Source organism: Pinus tabuliformis, chromosome 1_2 (assembly GCF_031772625.1).
Source record: "Pinus tabuliformis cultivar Carrire ecotype Pingquan chromosome 1_2, CPIR1, whole genome shotgun sequence".
Lineage (NCBI taxonomy): Eukaryota > Viridiplantae > Streptophyta > Pinopsida > Pinales > Pinaceae > Pinus > Pinus tabuliformis.
Genome location: NC_142298.1, coordinates 956828985 through 956851852, shown reverse-complemented (window position 1 = coordinate 956851852; position 22868 = coordinate 956828985). Strand labels below are relative to the sequence as shown.

Genomic DNA, 22868 nt, shown 5'->3' with positions numbered 1-22868 from the left:
ATTTTGAACCAACTTCCTTCAAAGAAGCTGCTTCTCATGATGAATGGAAAGAAGCGATGCAGAAGGAGTATGATGCCCTCATAAAGAATGGCACTTGGAAGCTGGTTGATCCTCCATTTGGAACCAAACCAATTGGCTGCAAGTGGGTCTACAAGAACAAGTACAAAGCTGATGGCTCACTTGACAAGCACAAAACTAGGCTTGTGGCAAAAGGTTTTGCACAGAAGGAAGGGGTCGATTATGAGGAAACTTTTGCTCCCACAGCAAAATGGGCCACCATCCGGACACTCTTTGCAATAGCTGCTCAGAACGGTTGGAAAGTCCATCAAATGGATGTAAAAACTGCATTCTTGAATGGAGATCTAAAAGAAAATGTTTTTATGTCCCAGCCTGAAGGATTTGCTGTGAAAGGACATGAACACAAAGTATGCAAACTTGTGAAGTCCTCGTATGGCCTCAAACAAGCACCACGAGCCTGGTATGAAAAACTAACTGAGCATCTTCTGAAACTCAACTTCAATCATTTTGATCTTGATGATGCAACTTTATTTGTCAAGAAAGTTGGCAAAACAGTTGTATATCTTGTGGTATATGTAGATGATCTTTTAATGACAGGGAACAATGAAAGCTATATTGCATCCATAAAGAAAGAATTAGGAAAAAATTTTGAAATGACTGATTTGGGCTATGTTCATTACTATCTTGGCATTGAAGTAACCCAACATCCAAAGTCCATATTTCTTTCTCAAAAGAAATACATTGGAGATTTGTTAAACAGATTTGGCATGACAGAGTGCAATCCTCTTTCTACTCCAATGGAACAAAACTTGAAGCTCACATCTATTGAAGGAAAGGAATTTGAAGATGCAACAAAGTATAGACAGCTTGTAGGAAGTCTCATCTACCTCACTACTACCAGACCAGACATTTCATTTGTTGTTGGAATCCTCTCCAGGTTTATGCAAAAGCCTTGTGAGGGACATTGGTCTGCTGCAAAAAGAGTTCTAAGGTACTTGAAGGGAACTCAAGACCTTGGAATCAAGTATACACAGGTGGACGACTTCAACTTGATTGGATACTCTGATTCAGACTTCGATGGAGACAAAGAAACTGGGGTATCTACTTCAGGATATGCTATGAGTCTTGGATCAGGAGCTGTCTCCTGGAGATCACGCAAACAATCAGTACCAGCAGATTCCACAACAGAAGCAGAATACGTGGCAGCAGCTGAAGCAACGAAAGAAATTGTGTGGCTCAGGAAAATTCTTGAAGATTTGCAGGTAAAACAAGTACAATCAACTCCACTCATGATTGATAACACCTCTGCAATAAAGTTGGCCAAGAACCCAAAGTTTCATGATCGTACTAAGCACATCAATACTAAATATCATCTGATCCGACATCATGTTGAGGCCAAAACAATCCATCTCCGTCATTGTTCCACAAATGAGCAAATTGCAGACATCTTCACCAAAGCGCTTGGAAGAGAAAAGCTTGAAAGATTCAGAACGATGCTTGGACTCACCACCATCCCTTCAGATTAAGGGGGGGAATGTTGACACCTAATCCGAAGGCGGTTGGGTAAACTGGAACGTGAACAGTCATCAAGAAGATGAACTGTTCCGTCCACTTTGTGTATATAAACAATTGTTCTCTTATGAAATAATATCTCAGTTTTCCTTTGTTCAATGTGGAGTTACCCTGGCCTGACAGAAAACAATCCTCTAATACCACTTGAACCTATTAGAGTATGGTCAAAAAAATCTAGAAATAGCATGTACTTGAGCGTTTCACCTAATTCACCTAATTATACTAAATGGATCTATAGAATCTATAGCAAAAAGTAAAGAATTAAAAGTAGAAGACGCTATCAATTAAATCCAAAAGCATGTAATATTTATATGCTTAAGGGTATTGCTATTATAATTTAATAAATTTATATATACGGTTCAAAACCCCTATGGTCTCTACGCTAATTCGATGAAAGGGCAGCTCACAAATGTGCCCATCCCCAAGGTCACCACCGGTAGGGACATGACATTGGAACAAGTTTTAAAATTTAGACCATATCATACTCGACAGCCACACACAGATGCGGATAGAGGGACCCGTTCTATGCTTCTGCCTGTGGACTTGTCTTGGGAACACGTCGGATTAAAAAAAATTAACGTAGCTGTGGTAAACACGGAAAATATATATCGATGGGTAAAGTTGTAATGTAAACGCTGATAAATTAAAAAAAATTAGCGCAACTGTGGTAAACCCGGAACTGTAACAATGGTTATAATATATATCACAGTCACTTGGAAGTTTGGAACCCTCGATAAAAACAATGCGGCACATTCCAATGGCGATAATATTAAAAATTTAAAATACCTTCCGCGGTTTCTGGTCCAGCCGACACACTTTGAAACCTGAAATGGAACGCTGGGCCCCCTGAAGCTAAATGCCAAGAAATTCAAAGCAAAACGCCAAACGCTGTTCCGCTGTTCTATTCTGTTCCGCCTGACTGCCGACCAATGGGGGACCACCAACCTTTTACGCATACATCAAAGCAAAAACCCTAAACTAAACTCCAACGCATATAGTTGTTTTACTTTTTCGGTTTTAAGGTATGCGGGTTCCGACATTTGACTAGCTATACGTTTCCGGGAAGGACGAGCCGTTTCCAAAATCTGCCATCCGCCACGTGCCGTTTTTTCCAGGTATTTCTCCGTATCCGGATCCGGATCCGTATCAGATCCGAGGATACGGAGATCTCTGACCAGCGGCTGCTGGATCCGGTAACATAGCCCAAACAACTCAATCAAACTTGGCCAATGGAGAGACAAAGTCCACGGTCAAACCTGTGGTCAAAGTCTGCAGTCAACTACAGTCAAAGTGCCCAAAAAACCTCGATCTCTTTGCCAAAGAATGGGGCCTCCAAGAACAGATCCAAATCAGAAGTCAAACCAAGTCAAAGTATGCCCAAACGCCAAAAAAGTCAACGCCGGCCAAAGGCTTATCCAAGACAAATTTCTGCCCTCCTGAGATTCTCTCTCTCCTTCTCGCACGTGTGAAAAGAAGACCTGCAATTTCAGATTGTACAAACCTCTGAAGAGAAGAAGAGGATGTGTGAGATGTGTGTCCAAATGAGGTGCCATTGAGTTGTATTTATATGTGATTTTGAAGACCCAATTTTGTCTTTAGGCCGACCTGTACTTTTGAGCACGTGGGTTTTCACATTAAAAATATATTTTTCCTTGACCAAATTAAATTCTTCCAAGAGCAAAGGTGGTCTTCTCCGGATGAGGAAGGCTGTCCGAAAGAGGGAATTTGTCCCTGAGCTTCCAAATTAGCAACCATATACTAACACATCTAGAATCAATCAGCCCAAACACTCTTTTTGTTTATGGCTCGAAAGCATTAAGCAACTATTTTGCTTCTCTACAAGTTGCACTTTGGCCTGTCCAATTTGAAAAAACTACATTTATATAAACTTGAGCTTAGAATTAAAAGCATGGAAAAACATTAACAAAGTCTTCTAGAGGATCAAGATATATTCATTGAATACGAGGAATATTTCTAAACCCAAAGTAGCTAACAATGTGTGTGTGTTAAAAAGAAAAATAAAAATAGAGAGTTAGTGGCAAAGTCCTGATGAGGGACATTTTGCGTGTAAGTACTACATAAACCGAGAAATTGTCTTGATTTTGAAAGAGAAATATAACTAATGCATTATAAATCAAGAATATCAACATTTTTCTTACAGGAGTTAGCAATGACAGTTGGTCAGAAGAAGTAAGTCTTCCAATAAATGGTGGAAGTAGCCCAGCTTTTATCATTAGTCCAGAATGCATCTCTGAAAGAGCAGTAAGATAAACAACTACCCATGCTATTTCTGTGGCCAATTCTTCATCCCTGTATTCAAAAAAAAAGATGAATGTCTCAAGGTTTGGTCCACTCTTTGTGTGTATCGATGCATGTGTTTCCACTCTTTGTGTGTGTCGATGCATGTGTATGTGCCGTAAAATTGAAGGTGTATAACAAAATTTACCAGATAATGGGGAAAAACACAGGTAAAATATACCATGTAATAAGGAAACATTTACAAATTAGATCAAGGACCTGTTATTGTTTATCACAAAATGCTGCTAAGAAATTATTGACCACTCTCACAAAGCTAGGCTAATTGGAAATTGCAGTGTAATAGAGTGAAGACCCCAATATTAATTTTCAAAGCATTTTTATTGACAGAAAATATCTTACATGTAAATTTGTAATAACAAGCCTCTCATAATTCATTTACACGTGAGTGCATAACCTTTCAGTTACTGTTCTTAAAGTTGGTCAAATATTGACCTGAGTATACATGATAACTCTATCATTGAAAGTTGCCACATAAAATATCAGATGTTGGATAAGAACCACAGCTGCATTTTAAAACTAGTTTGTCGATTGTTGATCATCTACTACAAGGGATTCTTTTTTACACATTTTCGTCAAAGTGCTTTCTAAAAGATAGCAATACAATTGGGGTTTCAATTGAGCATAGACTGTTTAATTGCTTTAGGTGATGAATTAATCTGTGATAGTGGACAAAAGGTGTAGGAGGAAGACATGTCAGAAGTGTATGTCCTCGGATTGGTTTTGTAGGATTTCATTTAGATTCGAAGTGTCACATATTTATTTTTCAAAAAAAAGAATTAGACTCTAACTCTGATCATCATGTCAATACAATCAAACAAGTTTATTTAAATAAATCATCCTCGTTTATCTGAATTTTCAGGTGCAATCCACCCTATTACCCCCTCACTTCTAGGGGTAACTCGAGGAGAATTTGTTTTCTATGATCCATATTACAGAGATCAGTTATAAGCTTCACAAAATGTCAAATGCCGCAGAAAGGTTCATGCTTCATAGCTCTAGGTTGATGCAGCTAAATAAAAAAAGGAAAGAGCAAAATGTAAAAGACAAAATGCAAAGGAAAAAATAAGGGATATAAAGGAAGAGTCAGAAGCCAAGGCAAAGTTTGAGCAATGCCCTGTCGCTATGATGCCATTACACTTTACCTTATCCGATTTGAGTGATCTTTAGGTCGATTTTGGTCTTCTCGAAAAGAGGAATTCAATGCAATCATCATCCCCATCAAATAAGTTGTCCAAAGTGGAATTTGAACGTAGTTGCATAATTTAACACTCCCTCTCAACTAGGGAGAGTTCCATCTGATCAATCTGTCATGTATATTTTGTCGTCATATCATGTCCTATCTCTACTCAACTCTATCTGCTGAAACATTCCCGAATCTAACGAAGAAGAATCATTAGGGAGCTAATGCTTCCACCCTCTACATCATCAAAGAGCATATCTCAATCCGAAACCACATCAAGGAGTACATCTCAACCTGGAATCTCATGGGGGAGCTAAATATCTCCGACCCCATATCGAGCAATAGGTGATATAGGGGAGCTACTACTCAACCCATCCTATTGCCTACCAATCTTCCCAACAATGACCCTCAAGAGTCATGTGGTAGAACACCTGCATCATAATCCGAGCTTGGGCGAGATACCCGACTTACCAAAAGGTAAGGATCACACGCCCCCAAGCCTCCTCAACCCGTTGGCCAGACGAGGAGGGACAATCCCAACAAGCCCAGCTTGTGGGTATGATGCCAACTGGGGTATACTCTGCAAAGACCAAGATAGGGGAGCTACTACTCCAACCCTATGGGTAACAAATAGGGGTGATACCCTATTGTCCAGAGATCCCTCAACCCCAGGAGCCCTCTATCTCAATTCCACACCCTGGGAGCTCAAACAGGGGGGAAGAGCTAGCTCAGTGTCCTCGATCAGCGATGCCCCTTATCAAGAGGGGTCACATCCATTAGTCCAAGCTACTCTCTGAAGACCAAGAACTTCCCTTTCGGTAAAGCCTTGGTGAGAATATCTGCAATCTGCTCATCTGTCGATATGTGATGGAGTCTAATGGCTCCTCTCTACACCATGTCTCGAATGAAGTGATATCAGATCTCTATGTGCTTGGACTTGTCATGAAATACAAGATTCTCTGCTAGACGGATCCCACTCTTGTTGTCGCAATATATCACTGTAGTATCTAGGACCTGCTCAAATAGCTCTCTAAAGAGCTTCCTCAACCAAACTGCTTTGCAGCTAGCCATGCTAGCGGCAATATACTATACTTCAGCGATACTCAATGCTACGGACTTCTACTTCCTACTCATCCAAGATATCATGGTAGATCCAAGGCTAAAACAACATCCAGACGTACTCTTCTTGTCGACAATGTTTCCTGCCCAATTAGCATCGGTGTATCCATGAAGTCGAACTGTCGTTCCTTGCAAATATCTCAAAATGTGTTTGGCAGCGATCCAGTGTGCATGGAGAGGCTTAGTCATGAATTGACTCAACGTATTCACTGCATAGCATATGTCTGGATGGGTGTTCACTAGGAACATTAGAACCCCAATCAACTATCTATACTCGGATGGATTCGCCAAATCGGGTCCTGCAGCTTCTCCACATAGCTTCTTGAAGTTCATTTCCATCGATGTGGGTAGTGACTTGCATTCTATCATTCCAAATCGTTCCAACAACTTCACAACATATTTTCTTTGGGAAGGAAAATCTCACCGAGCCTTTGCCACATGGTACACCTCAAGGCCTATAAAGTAGTGCATGAGTCCAAGGTCCTTCATCTCGAAATTCAGGGGCTAGCTCCATCTTACACTCGATCATCAGAGGCTCACTACCTATCAAGAATAGATCGTCAACATATAAAACCAAAATCAACGGCATGCCTTGGACTACCTTGAAGTAGAGGTTGGGATCGGCATTGCTTCTTGTGAATCCCAGCTTCACCAAATAACTGTCTATGCGGACGTATGATGCTCTTGGGGCTTGCTTCAAACCATACAATGCCTTCTTCAACCTGAAAACATGTGTCTTTCGATCCTCTACTCCAAATCCCTGTGGTTGATTAACATACACTTCTTCTTATAACATGCCATGGAGGAATGCAGTCTTCATGTCCATCTGATGAAGGGTCCATCCTTGACTTGCGACAAGGGTAACTATCGAACGAATGGTTTTATATCAAGCCACGGGTGCAAATATATCATCATAATCTTCTCCCTCTTTCTGGGAGAAACCTTGGGCCACGAACCTTGCCTTGTGTTTCTCAATGCTACCATCAACTCCATGTTTGATCTTGAATAGCCACTTTGAAGTCACCACGAATTTCCCTTTCGATCTCGGCACAATATCCCATACATCATTCTTCATAATTGATTCATATTCTTAAGCCATAGCATCCTTCCAAAGTTGTTCCTTCACGGCTTCTTCGAATGTGGGAGGTTCAGCTTGAATCATAGTGCTCATGGCTGCAACATATCCCTCGTACCTGCATGGCTTCTTCCTTTCTCTAAATGATCTTCAAACGAGAACACGTCTCTCATCATCCTGTAAAGTATCACAAAGCCAAAGTGGCCTCTTCCTGGCAGGAGGATCACATGGAGGACAATCTAAGGGATCCATGGGCTCCATGGGATCATCAACAATATCTGTCTCAGATTTGGGCACGAAAGGACCATCTAAAATATCCATATCATCATTCTTCTCAGGAGGAGGAGGCAAAGGAAGGTCCCTTGCTTTTCCAAGGGCAGCATCTTCATCGAATGTAACATGCCTACTAATTTCAACCTTCCTTTGACCAAGAATATATATCTAAATGCTTTAGAATTTTCACAATATCCAACAAATATACCTTTTCTTTCGGAGGCTTCCAACTTGTTCTTTTTGTCATTCGGCACATGAAAGTATACAGGGCAGCCAAAGATACGGAGATGACCAACATTAGGCTTGACACCTGTCAACACTTCTTCAGGGGTCTTGTTGTTAAATGCTTGATGAGGTACCCTGTTTTGAACATGTACAGCACATTTGTTGCTTCTCCCCAAAGGAACTTCGGCAACCATTGATCATGGAGCATGGCACGGGCAGCTTATATAATGGACCTATTCTTTCTTTTAGCTACTCTATTTTGTTTGGGAGATAGGGCACAATTGTTTCTTTCTTGATACCTTCCTTCTTCCAAAAATCAATGAACTCCTTTGATGTGTACTCTCCACCATTGTCGGACCTTAATATTTTGATTTTCTTCCCTATTTGATTTTGATCGAAGATTTGAACTCCTTGAACATTTCGAAGGCTTCATCCTTGTGCTTCAAATAGTATATCCATGTCTTTGTTGAGAAGTCATCAATGAAGGTGATGTAGAGATGGCCACCAATAGAATGCATGGGCATTGGACCACATATGTCGGAATAAATGAGATGGAGGATGTCATTTGTCTTATTCTCGCTAGAGGGGAATGGTCCCCTTGTCTTCTTTCCACTGGCACAACCTGGACATATTCCATCATGTTGAGCTTGAACCTTGGGAATCCTTGAGACTAATTTCTCTGATTTCGGAAGAGCATCATAATGTAGATGGGCCAATCTTTAGTGCCATAGCTCGCTTAGATGCTTAGTTTCATGGACCAATGCTAGAAGTGGTCTTCTAGTAACCCTGTAGAGTCCTTCATATCTAGATCCCAATGTGAATGCATTTCTCATAGGTGATCCAACATGCTAAGTAAGAACCTTTCCCTTGATGAAGGAAACCCTCATCCCTTTGTCTTCCAAAGCGGATATTGATACCAAATTTTTCTTCAACCCTGGCACATACATCACATCATGGAGCAAAATAAATTCTCCCGAATTCAAATGAAATTCGACAAATCCAAAACCTTTAACGGGATGAGTGCAGTTGTCTCCATGAATCATTTTCAAATTTAACTCCCTCTCTACCAACTTAGAGAGAACTTCCTTATAACTAGAAAGTAATGAGTGGCCCCACTATCAACCAACCAACTATCCCACGAGTCCGGAGGAGATGAACTTGTCAAAATTCCTCAACAGGAACCCCTATTGCAGCCATTGATGATATTACTCCTATTTGTTAAATTCCTTTAAACAAATTACTTGTAGTTTGCTACGAAAAATATCGTAATGCATACACTACAGCCTTCACTTAATTAAATATTATGCGAAAACAAGAGACTGAGCAAGAAAGAAAATACAATACAATAGACACCGTTATTTTTGGACAAATGTCCCCGGAAAAAACGAATGCGGGAAAACCGGTGCAGCAGATCTGAGGGTTTATTATTATTAAGCAGTAGCAAATTTTGAATACCTCTGAATACCTCTCAGGATATTCAGATATAGAGAGAAATACTGGCAAAAAGATTTGTGAGATTACCTCACACAATCACTAAGAAAATCCCCGCTGATCCGGATACTGAATGAAGTGCCTCTGGGAGGCCCTATGTTGCTCTACGTCAAACTCTCTAGGGTCTGTGTCACCCAGTCTGTTGATCGATTTTTTGCCCAGAGTCTCTACTCTCAACCTCCTGGGTCTCACACCCCAGCTCTTGACTTCTGAAACTGACTCTCCTCAACAAAATTCCAGACCCTCTACGCTGCCTCTGCGTGGCCCTCGTGGCCCTGCGTCAGCCTCTGAGTCTGGGCTTCTGGATCACTCTCTGCCTCTCTGCTAATGATTCTTCGGCTAAGAAAATCTCTCTCTGGATGCTATCCCTAACCCTCAACTGCAAGAAATCTCCTCAATCAAAATTTCCTCCTGAGAACTTCTCACTTCAGGAATTCTATCTCTTGATCTCTCCATGTGTTTTCCAAATGACCCTCAAGCCCCTTCTTATATCTTTTTGTTAGACAACCAACAGCCTAGATTAACTCCTAATCAAAGGCTCAGATCATTTTGGCTTGATCTTCGTTTTCTTCTAGAAGTTACACCCACAATTAGATTAATACCCATTAATATTTTTAATTTCCTAAGTTTAGACTTAGGGTCCCATTAAAAAATATTAATTATTTTAATAAAATTGTCTATGGGTGGAATTTCCAAAAACACTTCTTGGGTTATTTGGAATACATGTGCCCAAGCCTCCCTGCAAAATTTGAGGCCTAGAGCACATCCGATGATACCCCAAATCAACAGAACTATTAAGGGAAGAAATAAGAATATATTCAGATTGATTTGCAACATGACTTTCATACTTGGAGAATCTTGACCTCTTTTGACAACAATCTTCTTCATGATCACTTGGAGCATCTCTTCTTCTTCTTTCATCTCTTCCATTACAGTCATTCCTTCGGCCATCTCTTCTTCTTTGATCATTGAACCTGTGGTCATTGCTTCTAGTATTGTAGCATGGTCCATTTTTCTTCTTGGGGCAATCTCAAGCATAGTGGCCTTTCTTGTGACAATTGTAGCATTCAATGTGCAAGTATTATTTTCCTAGATTTCGAGGAGGAGGCTTTCTTGAATTTGGACCTCCTTTTCCTTTCTTCTTCTTCTTGTCATGAGTGATGAATGTAGCGGGCTCTCCTTCTTCATGCTTTTGAATCCTTCCTCTCGATGTCATCCTTAATTATTCTTGAGTGAGCTTTCCAACAATTTCAATGAATGACAGAGGACATTGTTGTTGCTTATAGTAGTAATGAAGGTTTCCCAAATAGGAGGGAGACCTCTCAAAGTCACGACCACCAATTCCCTGTCAAGCACAAATTCCCCAACTCTTTGCAATTGATCTCTAAGACGAGATGTCCTCATTATGTAGGATTGCATAGACTCTCCTTTGTTCATCTTTGTGTCTTTGAGTTGATCTTTCAAGGAGATGATTTCATTCAAATTGTTGACTTCATGCATGCCCTCTATCTTATCATACATATCCTTAGACCTTCTCAAGTTTCCAACATATGCAAGTAAATTATCTTGCAAACCATCAGTTATAATTTGCTTTGCTTTTAACTCACCTTTCTTGTGCTTGTTCTTGGCAACAGCAGAATCATTCGTCGAAGGCTCAGGTACATTTCTTTGAATGTAGTCCAGAACATCATTGTTGTTAAGTTGTTAACTATGATTTCCAACCTGACTTTCCATGCAGCAAAATTGGATGAGTCACCCAACTTCTCATTTTCTTTGAAGAAGGAAGTCATCTTGACTTGGCTAGATTGGCTCTTTCAACTTTCCAAAGATGATTGCTTCAATGCTTGTCTCCTTTTGGGCTTGTCCTTCACCTTAGCTCTGATACCATGTTAAATTTTTAGATTGTTCTATGCTATATCAATTACTTTAGCCCAATTCAATACTTCAATTAGCAATCTTTCCAATTACAATTAGTCTTTCCATTCATCAACAGTAATTGAAGATAGAACAATAAATGCAATGACAAAGAAGACAATCAACACATCAACAAGAGACACCAGGTTTGGTCAAAGACTAGGGGAAAACCCCACAAGGGGGAAAACCCTTTGAAATTCTTCTTCTATTAGATTGTCATAAAATGTTCAGCAGAGAGTACAATGAGCCCAATACAATATCATCCAGCAAAAAAACCCAACAACATTCAGAAATATGTTTCCAGCATCAAAATATATCATAGACAAATTTTTCCTATCTGCGGTCACTTACGGTCAACTTCAGTCTTCGATCAAATCTGAGTCAAACTTATGGTCGCATGTAGTAGTTTTGTGAGCGACTGGAGGCATCTAGTTGCACCCTTGATTCCTGCAAGCCAGCAATTGTGGTCGAATTTTCCCTGTCACGTGCCTGTGATTGTAATTCAAAAACCCTAAAACAGATGTGAGCCTCGAACCCTGTAATTTCAGACTTTTGCGAACTTTTGTTGTCGTCCCTGCCTCAGACCTGTGTGAACCAATCAATGAAGAAGAGAAGAAGAAGATTCTCAGTGATATCCAAATGAGCTTGACGTCACTTGTATTTATAGGCTTCCATGGGTGACCAATTTGCTTTAGGGTCGACCTTGTCCAAATGTGCATGTGTGGGTTTTCCTTCATAAGTACACTTCCCCTTATACGATTTGAGTGATCTTTAGGTCGATTTTGGTCCTCTCAAAAAGAGGAATTCAATGCAATCATCATCTCCATCAAATAAGTTGTCCAAAGTGGAATTTGACAGTAGTTGCATAATTTAACAGACCTCTCAAGGACACACCAGCGCAGCTCTAGACCAAAATTCACCAAGTTTGGATGGCTACAATCAATTTTGCATGATGCCCTAGGAAGCCTACTAGGGTTAGGGCTTGGAAAAGAGAAAAGGAGGTGAGAAAAATCTTCGTTTTGGTGATCACCTAGGACTAGACCAATGCCTAGCCTATTGGGAGAATGGAGTCAATGAGATTCAATGTTTAGAGATTCTTATACCCAATCAAGGAGTTCCCCAACAACTTTGCATGGCCCTAGAGGCAGCAACTAGGTTACTAGGAAAATTTATACTTCTTTGATGCTGCAATTGATGACTTATCAAGGCAATTATGAATAATCATATACCCCTAGGACATTCATTCACTATACTTTGCATGAAACATATGAAAAACCCTCACAAAGACAAGATCAACAAATTCGCATTTCATTAAGGTAGCTACACCAACTTCATGAGCAAAAATTCTTCATACATTATACAAGTGCAAGAAATGGGAAATAGACCATAAAAAGACACAAGTATAGTGAAATCTTCCAATCATCAATAGAGACAAAAATCGAAGCTCCAAGATTAAAGACAAGCTTTTCCAAACATCAAAATGCATCAAGATTCCAATTCGTCCATCAATAGGTCTAGCAAAATTCTCAAGAGATAATGATCCAAATCCAAGTGATGATCAAATGAAATGATCATCACATCAATATATATCCTCCCTAAGGGGTTCGATTTGCCTAATAAGGCCTAATAATGCCCCAACTAATAAAATAATGTGCAAAAATAACATTCCTTGGTGACAAGCCCACCAAGATAGCTCCATAATACAAAAATAAGCCTCCCAAGAGGGCAAAATAATAGATACAATAGGTCGAAGGGCCATTGAAGAGGCCTAGTGGAGTCCAATGTGTGCCAAGATGAATGAATGAGCTCCAAACATAGTGATAAAGGGGGTGGCCCCTTGATATCCAAGCAAATGACCTGTGGTGCCCCCAAGTGGCTATGGGGGCACAAAACATCCTCATGGGTCTCCAAATGGATCGAACAAGCATGTATCCCATCTATAAGGCCTGGAAGAATGATGAAATCCCTCCTACTGTCTCTCGTGATGAGACACATCCTAATCTAAGCCCTCGATCAACTTCCAAGTGTGTGGTGCAAGAGTGTAGCCAGCTGAGCAAGGTGGTCCAGGTGTATCATCATTGTCAACTAGGTGGAACACGAGCAACCAATGAGTGGAACTGAAGGATCCCATGAAGTGGCAATATGCTCTCTACTATGGTGGAGGCCCATGGCTCTCAACGCTCACCTTACAAATTCCCATATGACTTTCTGCAGGGCTTAAACCCCGTATAGGGAGACCAAACCCAAGATGAAGACCCACCTGCAATCCTATATAAGATCTAATGTATCCCCTCACCTTCCAATACAACCAAACATTAGTGCAATTGAGTAAATGAGCTTACAAATCATGGATCCAAGTGGACACTTCATAGTGGCATGCCCTTCCATAGTGGGCTTTAGAATGTACAAGTGTCTCTAAGTTCAAGAAGAAGGCTAACCAAGGACCCTATTAGGTGGTTTTAGCCTCTAAGGGCAGTGATATGTCCATGGTACATCCACCAAATGGCAGGTGGGATGTGATATAATGATAGAATGGAGTGGGGCATCAAGGGAAGGCTCCAAGCCACATGCCACAGTACAAGGGAAGTCCACACTTGGGTGTATGAATATAGGAGGGAGTAATCATGGTACATGAGTTACCCCGGCCTTTGTTTTTCCACCCTTCTTCATATGCCTTTTGTCTTTTATTGATTTTTCTTTTATAACTACTCAGGGCTCCAGGGGATGAGAGCATGATGCATGAGATATATCAGTGAATACCCCATTAAGGTCAGGGAATTCATCGCCCGCCAAGGGTTGGGACAATCATGGGTTCCTTACTGATGAAAGGGGCCAATATAGGGGGCCCTAGGAACCAGGGTGATGGCCATAATGATATGGGTAGAGCTCATGTTTGGCTTTTGATCACGTGCTAAATTTGTATGTCCCGGCCATCTTTTTGCATTTTATGGTACATTTCCTGTTGAGAGTGAACAAATTATGTTTTTTTCTTTCTTTTTAGCTGCATCAACCCTTGGGGCATCACTTTAGGCCCAACCCAAGGTGTGGACAAGGGGAGGAGGAAGCTAACTCCTGGGGGACCCAATGGACAAATGTGGACCTGGATGGGAAATATGATGAATGGGGTTATAATGAGCGGAGGAGAGTGATGTATATGGTTTCGAGAGTGGGACCACGCAACCAAAATCAAGGTGTCCCATGTAGTGTCAACCCTAAAGCTAGTAGCCAATAAAGGAGATCCCAAAAAACTAGGATACAAGGTTAACCATCAATTGGACATAGGAAACAGGAGTACAAACCAAGCTCATTCTTTCCGCCTAATCCTCCCACTAATCCATCCCCAAAAGTGTCCATGATAAATAAACAAAAATACCCAACTACATAATGAAAAGCCATACCTTCGGGGTTGGAAGGCCCACCTTCAAACATACAATCATGATAGATGGGCGAGGGAGCATATGGTTGGCTCAGGTGCGGAGATAGTGGCACATCAAGCTATTTGGTGGTTGTTGGCTGTCATTTGAGGACCATCTAGGAGAAAAAATTTCTCCTATGTGTACTACCCATAGGTGGTGGGTAATAAGCCCTAGTAGTGCTACAGCTATATGATGTGATAAATGTAGGTGCATTTGTATTTTGGGAAGAAGAGGACCTAAAGGAATTAGTCCCATCCTTAATTGTATTGGTAAAACAATAGACATGTATTATATGAATGTATTGGGGTTTGTAAAGGACCATGATCCCTGGTACAGGAGCCCTACAGTTTTCTTATTAAAGGACTAATAAGGAACATGTTTTGGGCCATAAACATTGTGTATTATTACTGATCTCATTGTTGTTATATTCTGTTGTGCAAAGTTGTTTAAAGTTGGGCATCTTAGTGTGTTTATGCTCTTAGCTAAGGCATAGACCATACCTAAGGTGTGTGAAAATTCCAACAATGGGGATGAAAAGGAGGGTGGAAGAAGCATTTTGAACTCTTCTTGTCCACACTTGAATTGTACTTTCTCATTTGGTGGAAGAAAAAAAAAACTTTGAAACACCTTTGGAGGTTGGATGCTACACTAACACCCCCTATTTCCCTTCCATTATGGAGAAGGGTCACCTTTTTAAGGTTTGTGCCCTTTATCTTTGTACATGTAGCATGAATGCCCCTAGATTGTATTAGTTTTGATCATTTAATTGTTGAAGAGGGGTTAATTTTGCCCCTCCATAGGCTAGAATAGGGGATTGTAGTCTAAGAAATTAATATTTTATTGTGAGGGTAGTTGAGCACCTCCTCCATAAATAAAGGTGCACTTCCTCTCATTTTCTCATGGGGGGAGAAATCCCTTAACAGGTATGAAATTTCTGAAATTTTCTCTTACGTCTTGATTTTGGCGATGGATGGTTGAGTTGAACAACTTTTTGGGGAGTACATGTTGATGCGGATAGTTCACTGTTATTCATGGATATTGGTAGATCTTGATGGGGCGGACTTAATGCGGTGGATAGACTTCTTTTCATGGATGATTATTGGTGAATTTTGATGGATGCATGATAAAATTGAGAAAGTTATCTTTCTGCAATCTTGTCTCTCATTAATGGAAAAGGGTTATTAAATATTGACCATAATTTTGTTGGTAATTTTATCTCTTTATTCTCTTTGGGCAAGATTTTCTTCAAGTTCTTTTGAGGTGACCTTGGCTAAGCTACCTCCCTTATTTTATCTTCGAAAATTGCAAGGTGCCTAGGGTACATAGGTTAGTGTGCCCTAGTCCTCGAGGCTAAATCTGCTCTAAGCCTCTTTGAACCTCTTACCAAATCCTTTGAGATGGCCTAAGCTAAGCTCACTCCCTTATCCCATCTTTGAAGATTGAAGCATGCTAGGGTTGGAGATCTAAGGGACACAAGTTTGTCTCCCTTGGTTCCTTGCACCCATATGCATCTCCATTACTCCCCAATTGTCTTGCTCCTTGACTACATATGCCTCGCCAAAAAAAATATATATTGGCAAGCCAAGGCACTTATCTTCTATTTTCCATAACCTTATTTCCCTTAAAATCCGTTAAATCATTTTTCTAGGGTTTTCTCTTTAAGATCACCTAGTAATCCCTTGATTGTGTTAGTTTGGTGGATTTTCCTTTGAACTTAGATTTTGGAATTACCAAAACCCTAGCAATCTTATCCTAGGGAGTTTTGTTTTTCCACGATACTAGAGTCTAGATTAGAATCTTACAATCAATGACACTACATATCCAAGTATCACAACAAGACTACTTTGCAAAAAGGAACAATATACAGCAGTAAATCTACTAGTGCACAAAATAAACACAACATTTTACAAATTTAATCAACAACCCAACTTTGTTATATTAATCGACTAATAATACAACAGTCTAGAGCTCCCATACCAGGGATAATGGCCCTCATACATCCACTAGTACAAGATACAAGATACACTAACGGTCTAGCAAGATGTAGTGCAAAATCAAATCTGCTTTGTCGTATCCTATACACTATGGGTCCTTGGCTTCCATTCTATAGCACCTGCCTTTATCAATGCACCAACTCCTTTAAGCCAATGAACTCAGCTCTCAAATCTTCCCTCTAGCTGATCATAAGTCCATCTACAGCCCACATATAGGAACTTCACGCTCACTAGCTGCTCCTTCGTCCTTCAAGGCCACAACACTTTGAGACTTCTTGCCCACTGTTGCTCCTCAACTACTCAGGGACTTCTTCCCACTATAGTCTTCTTGCGCTGCTCCAATGAAGACTAACATAGGGCAGGAGAGCTTCCACCTATCACTATCAAATCTTACTTCTCCAACAATGAACACAAGCTATACCAAATTTCTCTTGGTTGGCCAATCCTTGAGCTCCACTTCTCTGCCTCTCTTAATAGCCACCTTAGTCCATCAAGGTGCTATTCTAGGCAAAACTTGGTCCACTCTCACGCTGCCCTCCAACAAATCATAAGTGTCCAATACAAATGTCCTCTCCTAGGACTACTACATCCACTTAGCATCCACTCAACATATGCACACCAAACTATATAGACCTTGACTCTTGTTGGGTTGTCATAAATTGTTGTAGATGACTGTTCACGAGTTAGGGCACCCAACAACCCTATTGCAACCCTCAAAAATTGCTCCAGCTGCCCTCTACTATTTGTTACCTACCTTCTATTTCAATTGTGTGTTGGTCTGCTCCTTAAGACAGGGTTATGGCCTCCCTTAAGGCTACCTAAACAAGGCTCGACCTTCCTAAAATGCTACAGGAAGCCTGTGACCCACCAAACAAGAGATCTACCACACAATTAACTCGAAAAACCAAGTCACAACTCACCCTCAAGCAAGTGGTTGCCTCCTACACTCAATTTGGACCTACAATAGACATAAACCACCACATAAATCTGCCCAGATTTGACCTCAAGACAGCGGTTGTCCTTCTACAGCTACTCGGCCTTGTTGTGAATGTCAAACTCACCCAAAATAGTCCCTCTTCCTACACATCATGTCCACTTCTTAAGCTCGGTTGCCTCAGTTGTGTTATCTTATGAGAAGATGCACTTGGATGATGTGAAAATGCCTCACACAATCACTTCTATTTATACACTTTCATGTGGCTTCATCAAACTGCCCATGTGGCACACATAAACCTCAAGCCAACCTGACTTGTATGCCACATTAACCTATAACCACACATAAAAATTAATATGTCATCATAGACACCTCAGATTTAAGTGATTTACCTTGCCCCTTTCTGCTCTAAGGGTCATCTAACACCTCCATGTGTCAAATCACTCAAATGCCTCGTGGTTCCACAACCACCAGCTTAGGTGCAAAGCCCACAAAGTACTTTTGTGACGCTCCAACCTTCAAACCCCAAACCCTAGGGCTTGGAGTACCTCACAAGCTACCAAATCTCAACATTCACTCTTAGCGAAGGAGGTACTTCCAAGACTAGGAAGTAGCTTGTCATCATCACTGTCATTGCTCGAAACACTTGCCCAACTCTTGGCACCCATCACTGCAGCAATCCCTGTAGCATGGACTACGCTTCTCTTTGAAGTGTCAATGTCACTGGAAGCCTCCTCCTTCTTCTTTTCCTGAAATGTCTTCCAATCTCTCCATGATTCCCTCTTGGCAGATGTAGAAGCACCCTTGCTCCACACTGACCACGCACTCTTCTTGGCTTGCACATTCTCCCTCTAAACCTGCAAACTCTCTCTAGAACACAACTCCCTCTGAGCCTCTGGAACCTGTACTTGCTCCTCTAAAACCTGCACCTGCTTCTGTGGAACTTGTCCCTGGTTCTGCTTCTTCTTCCCATGATCTATAGGCCTACTCGTCAACTTGTATAGACCATGCTCTCTAACTCCAATCACTAAACCTGCAGAGCTAGAGCCTTTCGGCCTGCATCTCACCTACCCATCCTGGAACAACATCTCAAACCCCTTCTGCTCTATCACTAAGACAAATATCACGTTATATTTGAGCCTTGGTACAAATAGTACATCCTAAAATTGCATCATCTAACCTGACTTCATCCTGAATGGAACAACCCCTAATCCTCTAATCTCTTTTCGACTCTTATCACCCAACACCATGTGCAACTTCGAGTCCCACTCAACTAGAGTCTCGAACACCTCTTGTGACCCTATCATATGCTTCAACGCTCCACTGTCCACGTACCATGCAACCTCGTCGATGGTACCCTGCAAGAAATGAGAGATCAAAGCAAAGTCCTCCTTCTCCAACCTCCTGGAGAGATCATCTATCTCGACAAAAGTGGTGACACCTGTGACTTGCTTCCCTTTCTTCTTCTCGTCATCTCCCTTCTTCTTCATCGGACATTTCATTGAAAAATGACCCATCTCACCACAGTTGAAACACTTGATCTTACTCAAGTCCTTCTTCTATTTGCCCTTCATTCTCGCTGCAAGTGCCACATCATCTGAAGCCTTCTTGTTCGTATGAATATCCTTGTCTCACAACTCTTCCTAAATGAAGTCGTCCCACAGCCTATTCTAGTTTGGCAACTCGTCCGTCGCAATGATTTCCTTGATGAACGGCTTCCACTCTGGAGTAAACCCTTGACTTGAAAGTGCAGAGGCACCCCTGCAGGGGAGGTAAAAATGCCCTCGTACTCCTCCACAACCCTGTCCATCTGTTTTTATCGTGCGGAGGTGACCTTTCAAGGTAATCCTCACCATCTCAGAATCTACAAGTCACACCGACGATGGCAAGCTCATCTCGAACCCGAGACAACCTCATCAAATACGAAGTCACCCCTTCACCCAGTATCATCTTGGTGGCCTTCAACTTATCCTCCAATACCAATACCCGATTCTCATGGGCAATGTTCTTCTAGGACAGATGAGGAATTAGGGAATCCTTGACCATGTCTAAGATGATCAACTTTGCCTTCATATCCAGTTCTTCATACACTTCCAACTCCTTAAGGTCTTGTAGACCATGTACATGTCAAAAGTCCGAGAAGCGAAGTACAAAGTAGTGGACAATTTTTTTCAAAGATCATCATCATCATTCAACATCAGTTTCATCATTGTAAACCCAATTTCCACAAGTTCATATTGTCAATGATTCTAGTATGACTATTAAGCCATGTAATAACACATAGGTAACCCTATGATTCTTCTCAAATGGTTTCATCCTATGGATTTTTTTAACCTCTCTGAATTATGTGTTTGTAAACACGGATAATCGGTAGAGTTTTTGTCCCAGATGTATCCCAAAGCTAGGGTGGAATTCTTTGACAGCGTCTTAGTCTAGTCATAGTGTTTATCGAGTCTATGTATTTTCATACCAGATCATATGTCTTGTCGCTGAATTGGGTAAAGTCTTTAGGGTCTGTGTCAATGTGTATTTCCCCTTCTAAGGGCTGAATGTAATATTTGATGTAAAAGTGTGTTTAGGAATCATTTGTGCATGGTTACTCATATTTAGACACCATGGCTAAATTATTTTATTATAGACACACTTGCAGGGTTGAAAAATATTATTCACCTCGAGTCATTTAATTAATTTTTCTAGAAAAAAATAAAAAGAAATAGTTAGCCAAAAAATTAATTATTTGTGAGTCAAAAAAATAATTTGAGAGAAATTAAATTCTCTCCAAGTGGAAAACCATCAAAAGTTCGTGGGTCAAAAAAGAATTAAATTTTGAAGGTCCTCCACCAAAGAAAAAATGGATTTTTTAAGAGAAATTGGGCCCTTGGACCTTGGTGGTTAACTAGTAAGTTTTTGGAGGATATTATTCCAAAATATTATTTTTTCTATTAATAGAAAAGGGGTTTTAAGAAAATTTTAAATTTTCCTCAAAATAAAAAAACAAAAATCCAATCGACACTGGAAATCAACTTATTTCAATTGAAGATCAATGGATGAGATTATTTTGACGAGGATCAAACCAACTAGTTGTTATTTTCCACTTGGATGGGTTTTCTTCTCTCATTTTCTATATAAGGAAGTTATGAAGCTCCTCATTTCATCTTTGGATGATGTAACAATTATTTGAAGTACTAAGCAAGGCTATGCTAGAATTTTTTTGCACATAATAAAAAGTCTTTGGGATTCAATTCAAGGTGTCTCTCATTTGCTGATTTGTGGTATGTGTTGGATGTTTGATTGATATATTTGAACTATAATGTTGATTATCATTTCAATTGCCAGTAGTAGGAACATCTATTGGTACAAGTATCTTGCCTTAGGTGTTGGGTGAGAGTAAATACTCTAGATATAGCAAAGTCTACTAGGTATCTCTAGGATTATAGATCTATTGTATGAATCAAACCCCTATTGTTTAGTAATCTATCATTTGAAGTGCATTGAGTTATAGGTTGCTCCAACCCTTGGCCTCCAAGTACAGAAATTGTGAGGGGATCACACCCTTGTTTGGCTCCGGGTCTTGATCTAATTAAAATCTTATGCAAGAGGGCTTTGCAAAAAATTTAAAAAGTTATTCTCTCACTATTTTCGCATGGCATCGGAGCAACTTTGATCAGACAAGAAGCACAGAAGAGGAAGGAATAAATCGTCCAGATTTAGAAGTAGTCTGGCAATTCGATTTCCAGGTCTGCACAGGGCCTTGCCAAGCAGTGTGAATTACTGGACAAGGATTCGATTTCCAGATGCGGGTGGCCAGAAAAGTTTGAATTTATCCACAAGTGATTCCAGCAGACAGTAAGTGAGAAGATCAGTATTTTTCGTAGAGCAGATTCTTGATCTAGGTGTAGTTGTTTTTGCAATAGCAGAATCAGCGCCAAGGTGAAGAGAAATTGCACACAGTCAGGGATTTTGCTCAGAGGGTTTCCAACTTCAGCCTTGAAGGAAATCTGAAATTTCCAGAAACAGAGGACAGCAGCAAAGTAGATTTGTGCATTTCCTAGAGGAAATGCGTGTAGCAGAGCAGGCACACTAGCAGGGAAAGGAGGAGATTCTTGTTTTTATCCCAGTTATGAGTTTTGCAGAAAATGGCCTAAGCAGGGATTAGAGATCAAAACAGATTGGATAGTGCATCCAACTACATAATTTGGAAGGCAAGGATGCGCTTTCTTCTAGATGAGTTTGGTCTGAAGACGTACACAAAATGAGTTATAGTCATACTTACAAATCCACAACAGCTAGACAACTATAATAAAGATATGGCCAAGGCAAAGCAGTGGATCCTTGATGGAGTTCAAGATCATAGAGTCTCACACTTAGCAGCAAAGAAGACAGCCAAAGAAATGTGGGATGCTCTCGCAACACAATTACAAAATCCTTCCGAGAATCAAAAGATGTTACTGAAGGAGACGCTGAGAACCACTAGTATCCAAAAGGGAAAAGGAGTTACCCCCTATCTGACCAAAATTCAGGATATCCAGAATGAGCTTGCCGCAGTAGGAGAGGCACCACAAGAAGTTGAACTTATGCGTATGGCTATCAATGGTTTCACCGAGGAGTGGGCTACTTTCGTCCAACGCATCACAGTACGAGATCAGCTACCTGGATGGTATCGATTGTGGGCAGATTTCATGGATGAGGAGATGCGACTTGCTCTAGTCAAGAGTAGTCTCGATGGCAACAATAGAGTATCGATGAGTGTGAAGGAGGAGGAGAACATAGCCTTTGCATCGAAGGGAAAGGCAAAGAAAGGTCCTAGTCAGGGACAAGTCTCACAGGGAGGAGACAAGAAGAAGAAACAACTGCCAAAGGTCAAGTGCTTCATGTGTGGTTGTTAGATTTTGTAACATCAGATATGTTCAAGCCACGAAATTTTGTGGAGAGGCTAGAATACATGAGATATCCAAAACCCAGAAATTGTTTCTAGAAATTCTGCCTATAAATGACTTAATTAGATTATTAGAGAGTTTTTAAATATTTCCTAAGTCTAAACTTAGGAAATATGACTAATTAATCAGAATTAATTAAGTCAAGGTGTGAATGTTCTAGAAACTCACACGAATCGACTTCAAGTTAATCCTAGTCATCGATTAAGATCTAATCTTGGTAGTTGGAGTCCCAACAGAGGATTATAAGAAGTTGATGGGCACTTGGAGAATACACTTGAGAGGTTCAATTTCATGAGTAAATCGATTTCCAGAGTAGCAACAGTCAGTTGTCGGAGAGAGAGCCAGTGAGATCGAAGCAGTGAGTGAGGGGCAGAGACAGTGATCCGGAGGAAAGATTTTCC

At 40.6% G+C, this 22868-nt stretch overlaps 1 protein-coding gene across 2 annotated transcripts in view; it reads right to left on the bottom strand.

Annotated features, from left to right (window-relative positions):
- LOC149209136 (importin subunit alpha-9-like) overlaps positions 1-22868 on the bottom strand; it is a 279111-nt gene that overhangs the window by 114958 nt on the left and 141285 nt on the right. For both annotated transcript variants that reach the window (XM_089396297.1, XM_089396299.1), the window contains exon 7: positions 3750-3900. In XM_089396297.1, coding sequence (XP_089252423.1) covers positions 3750-3900 — 151 coding nt within the window. The remainder of the gene's footprint in view (positions 1-3749; positions 3901-22868) is intronic.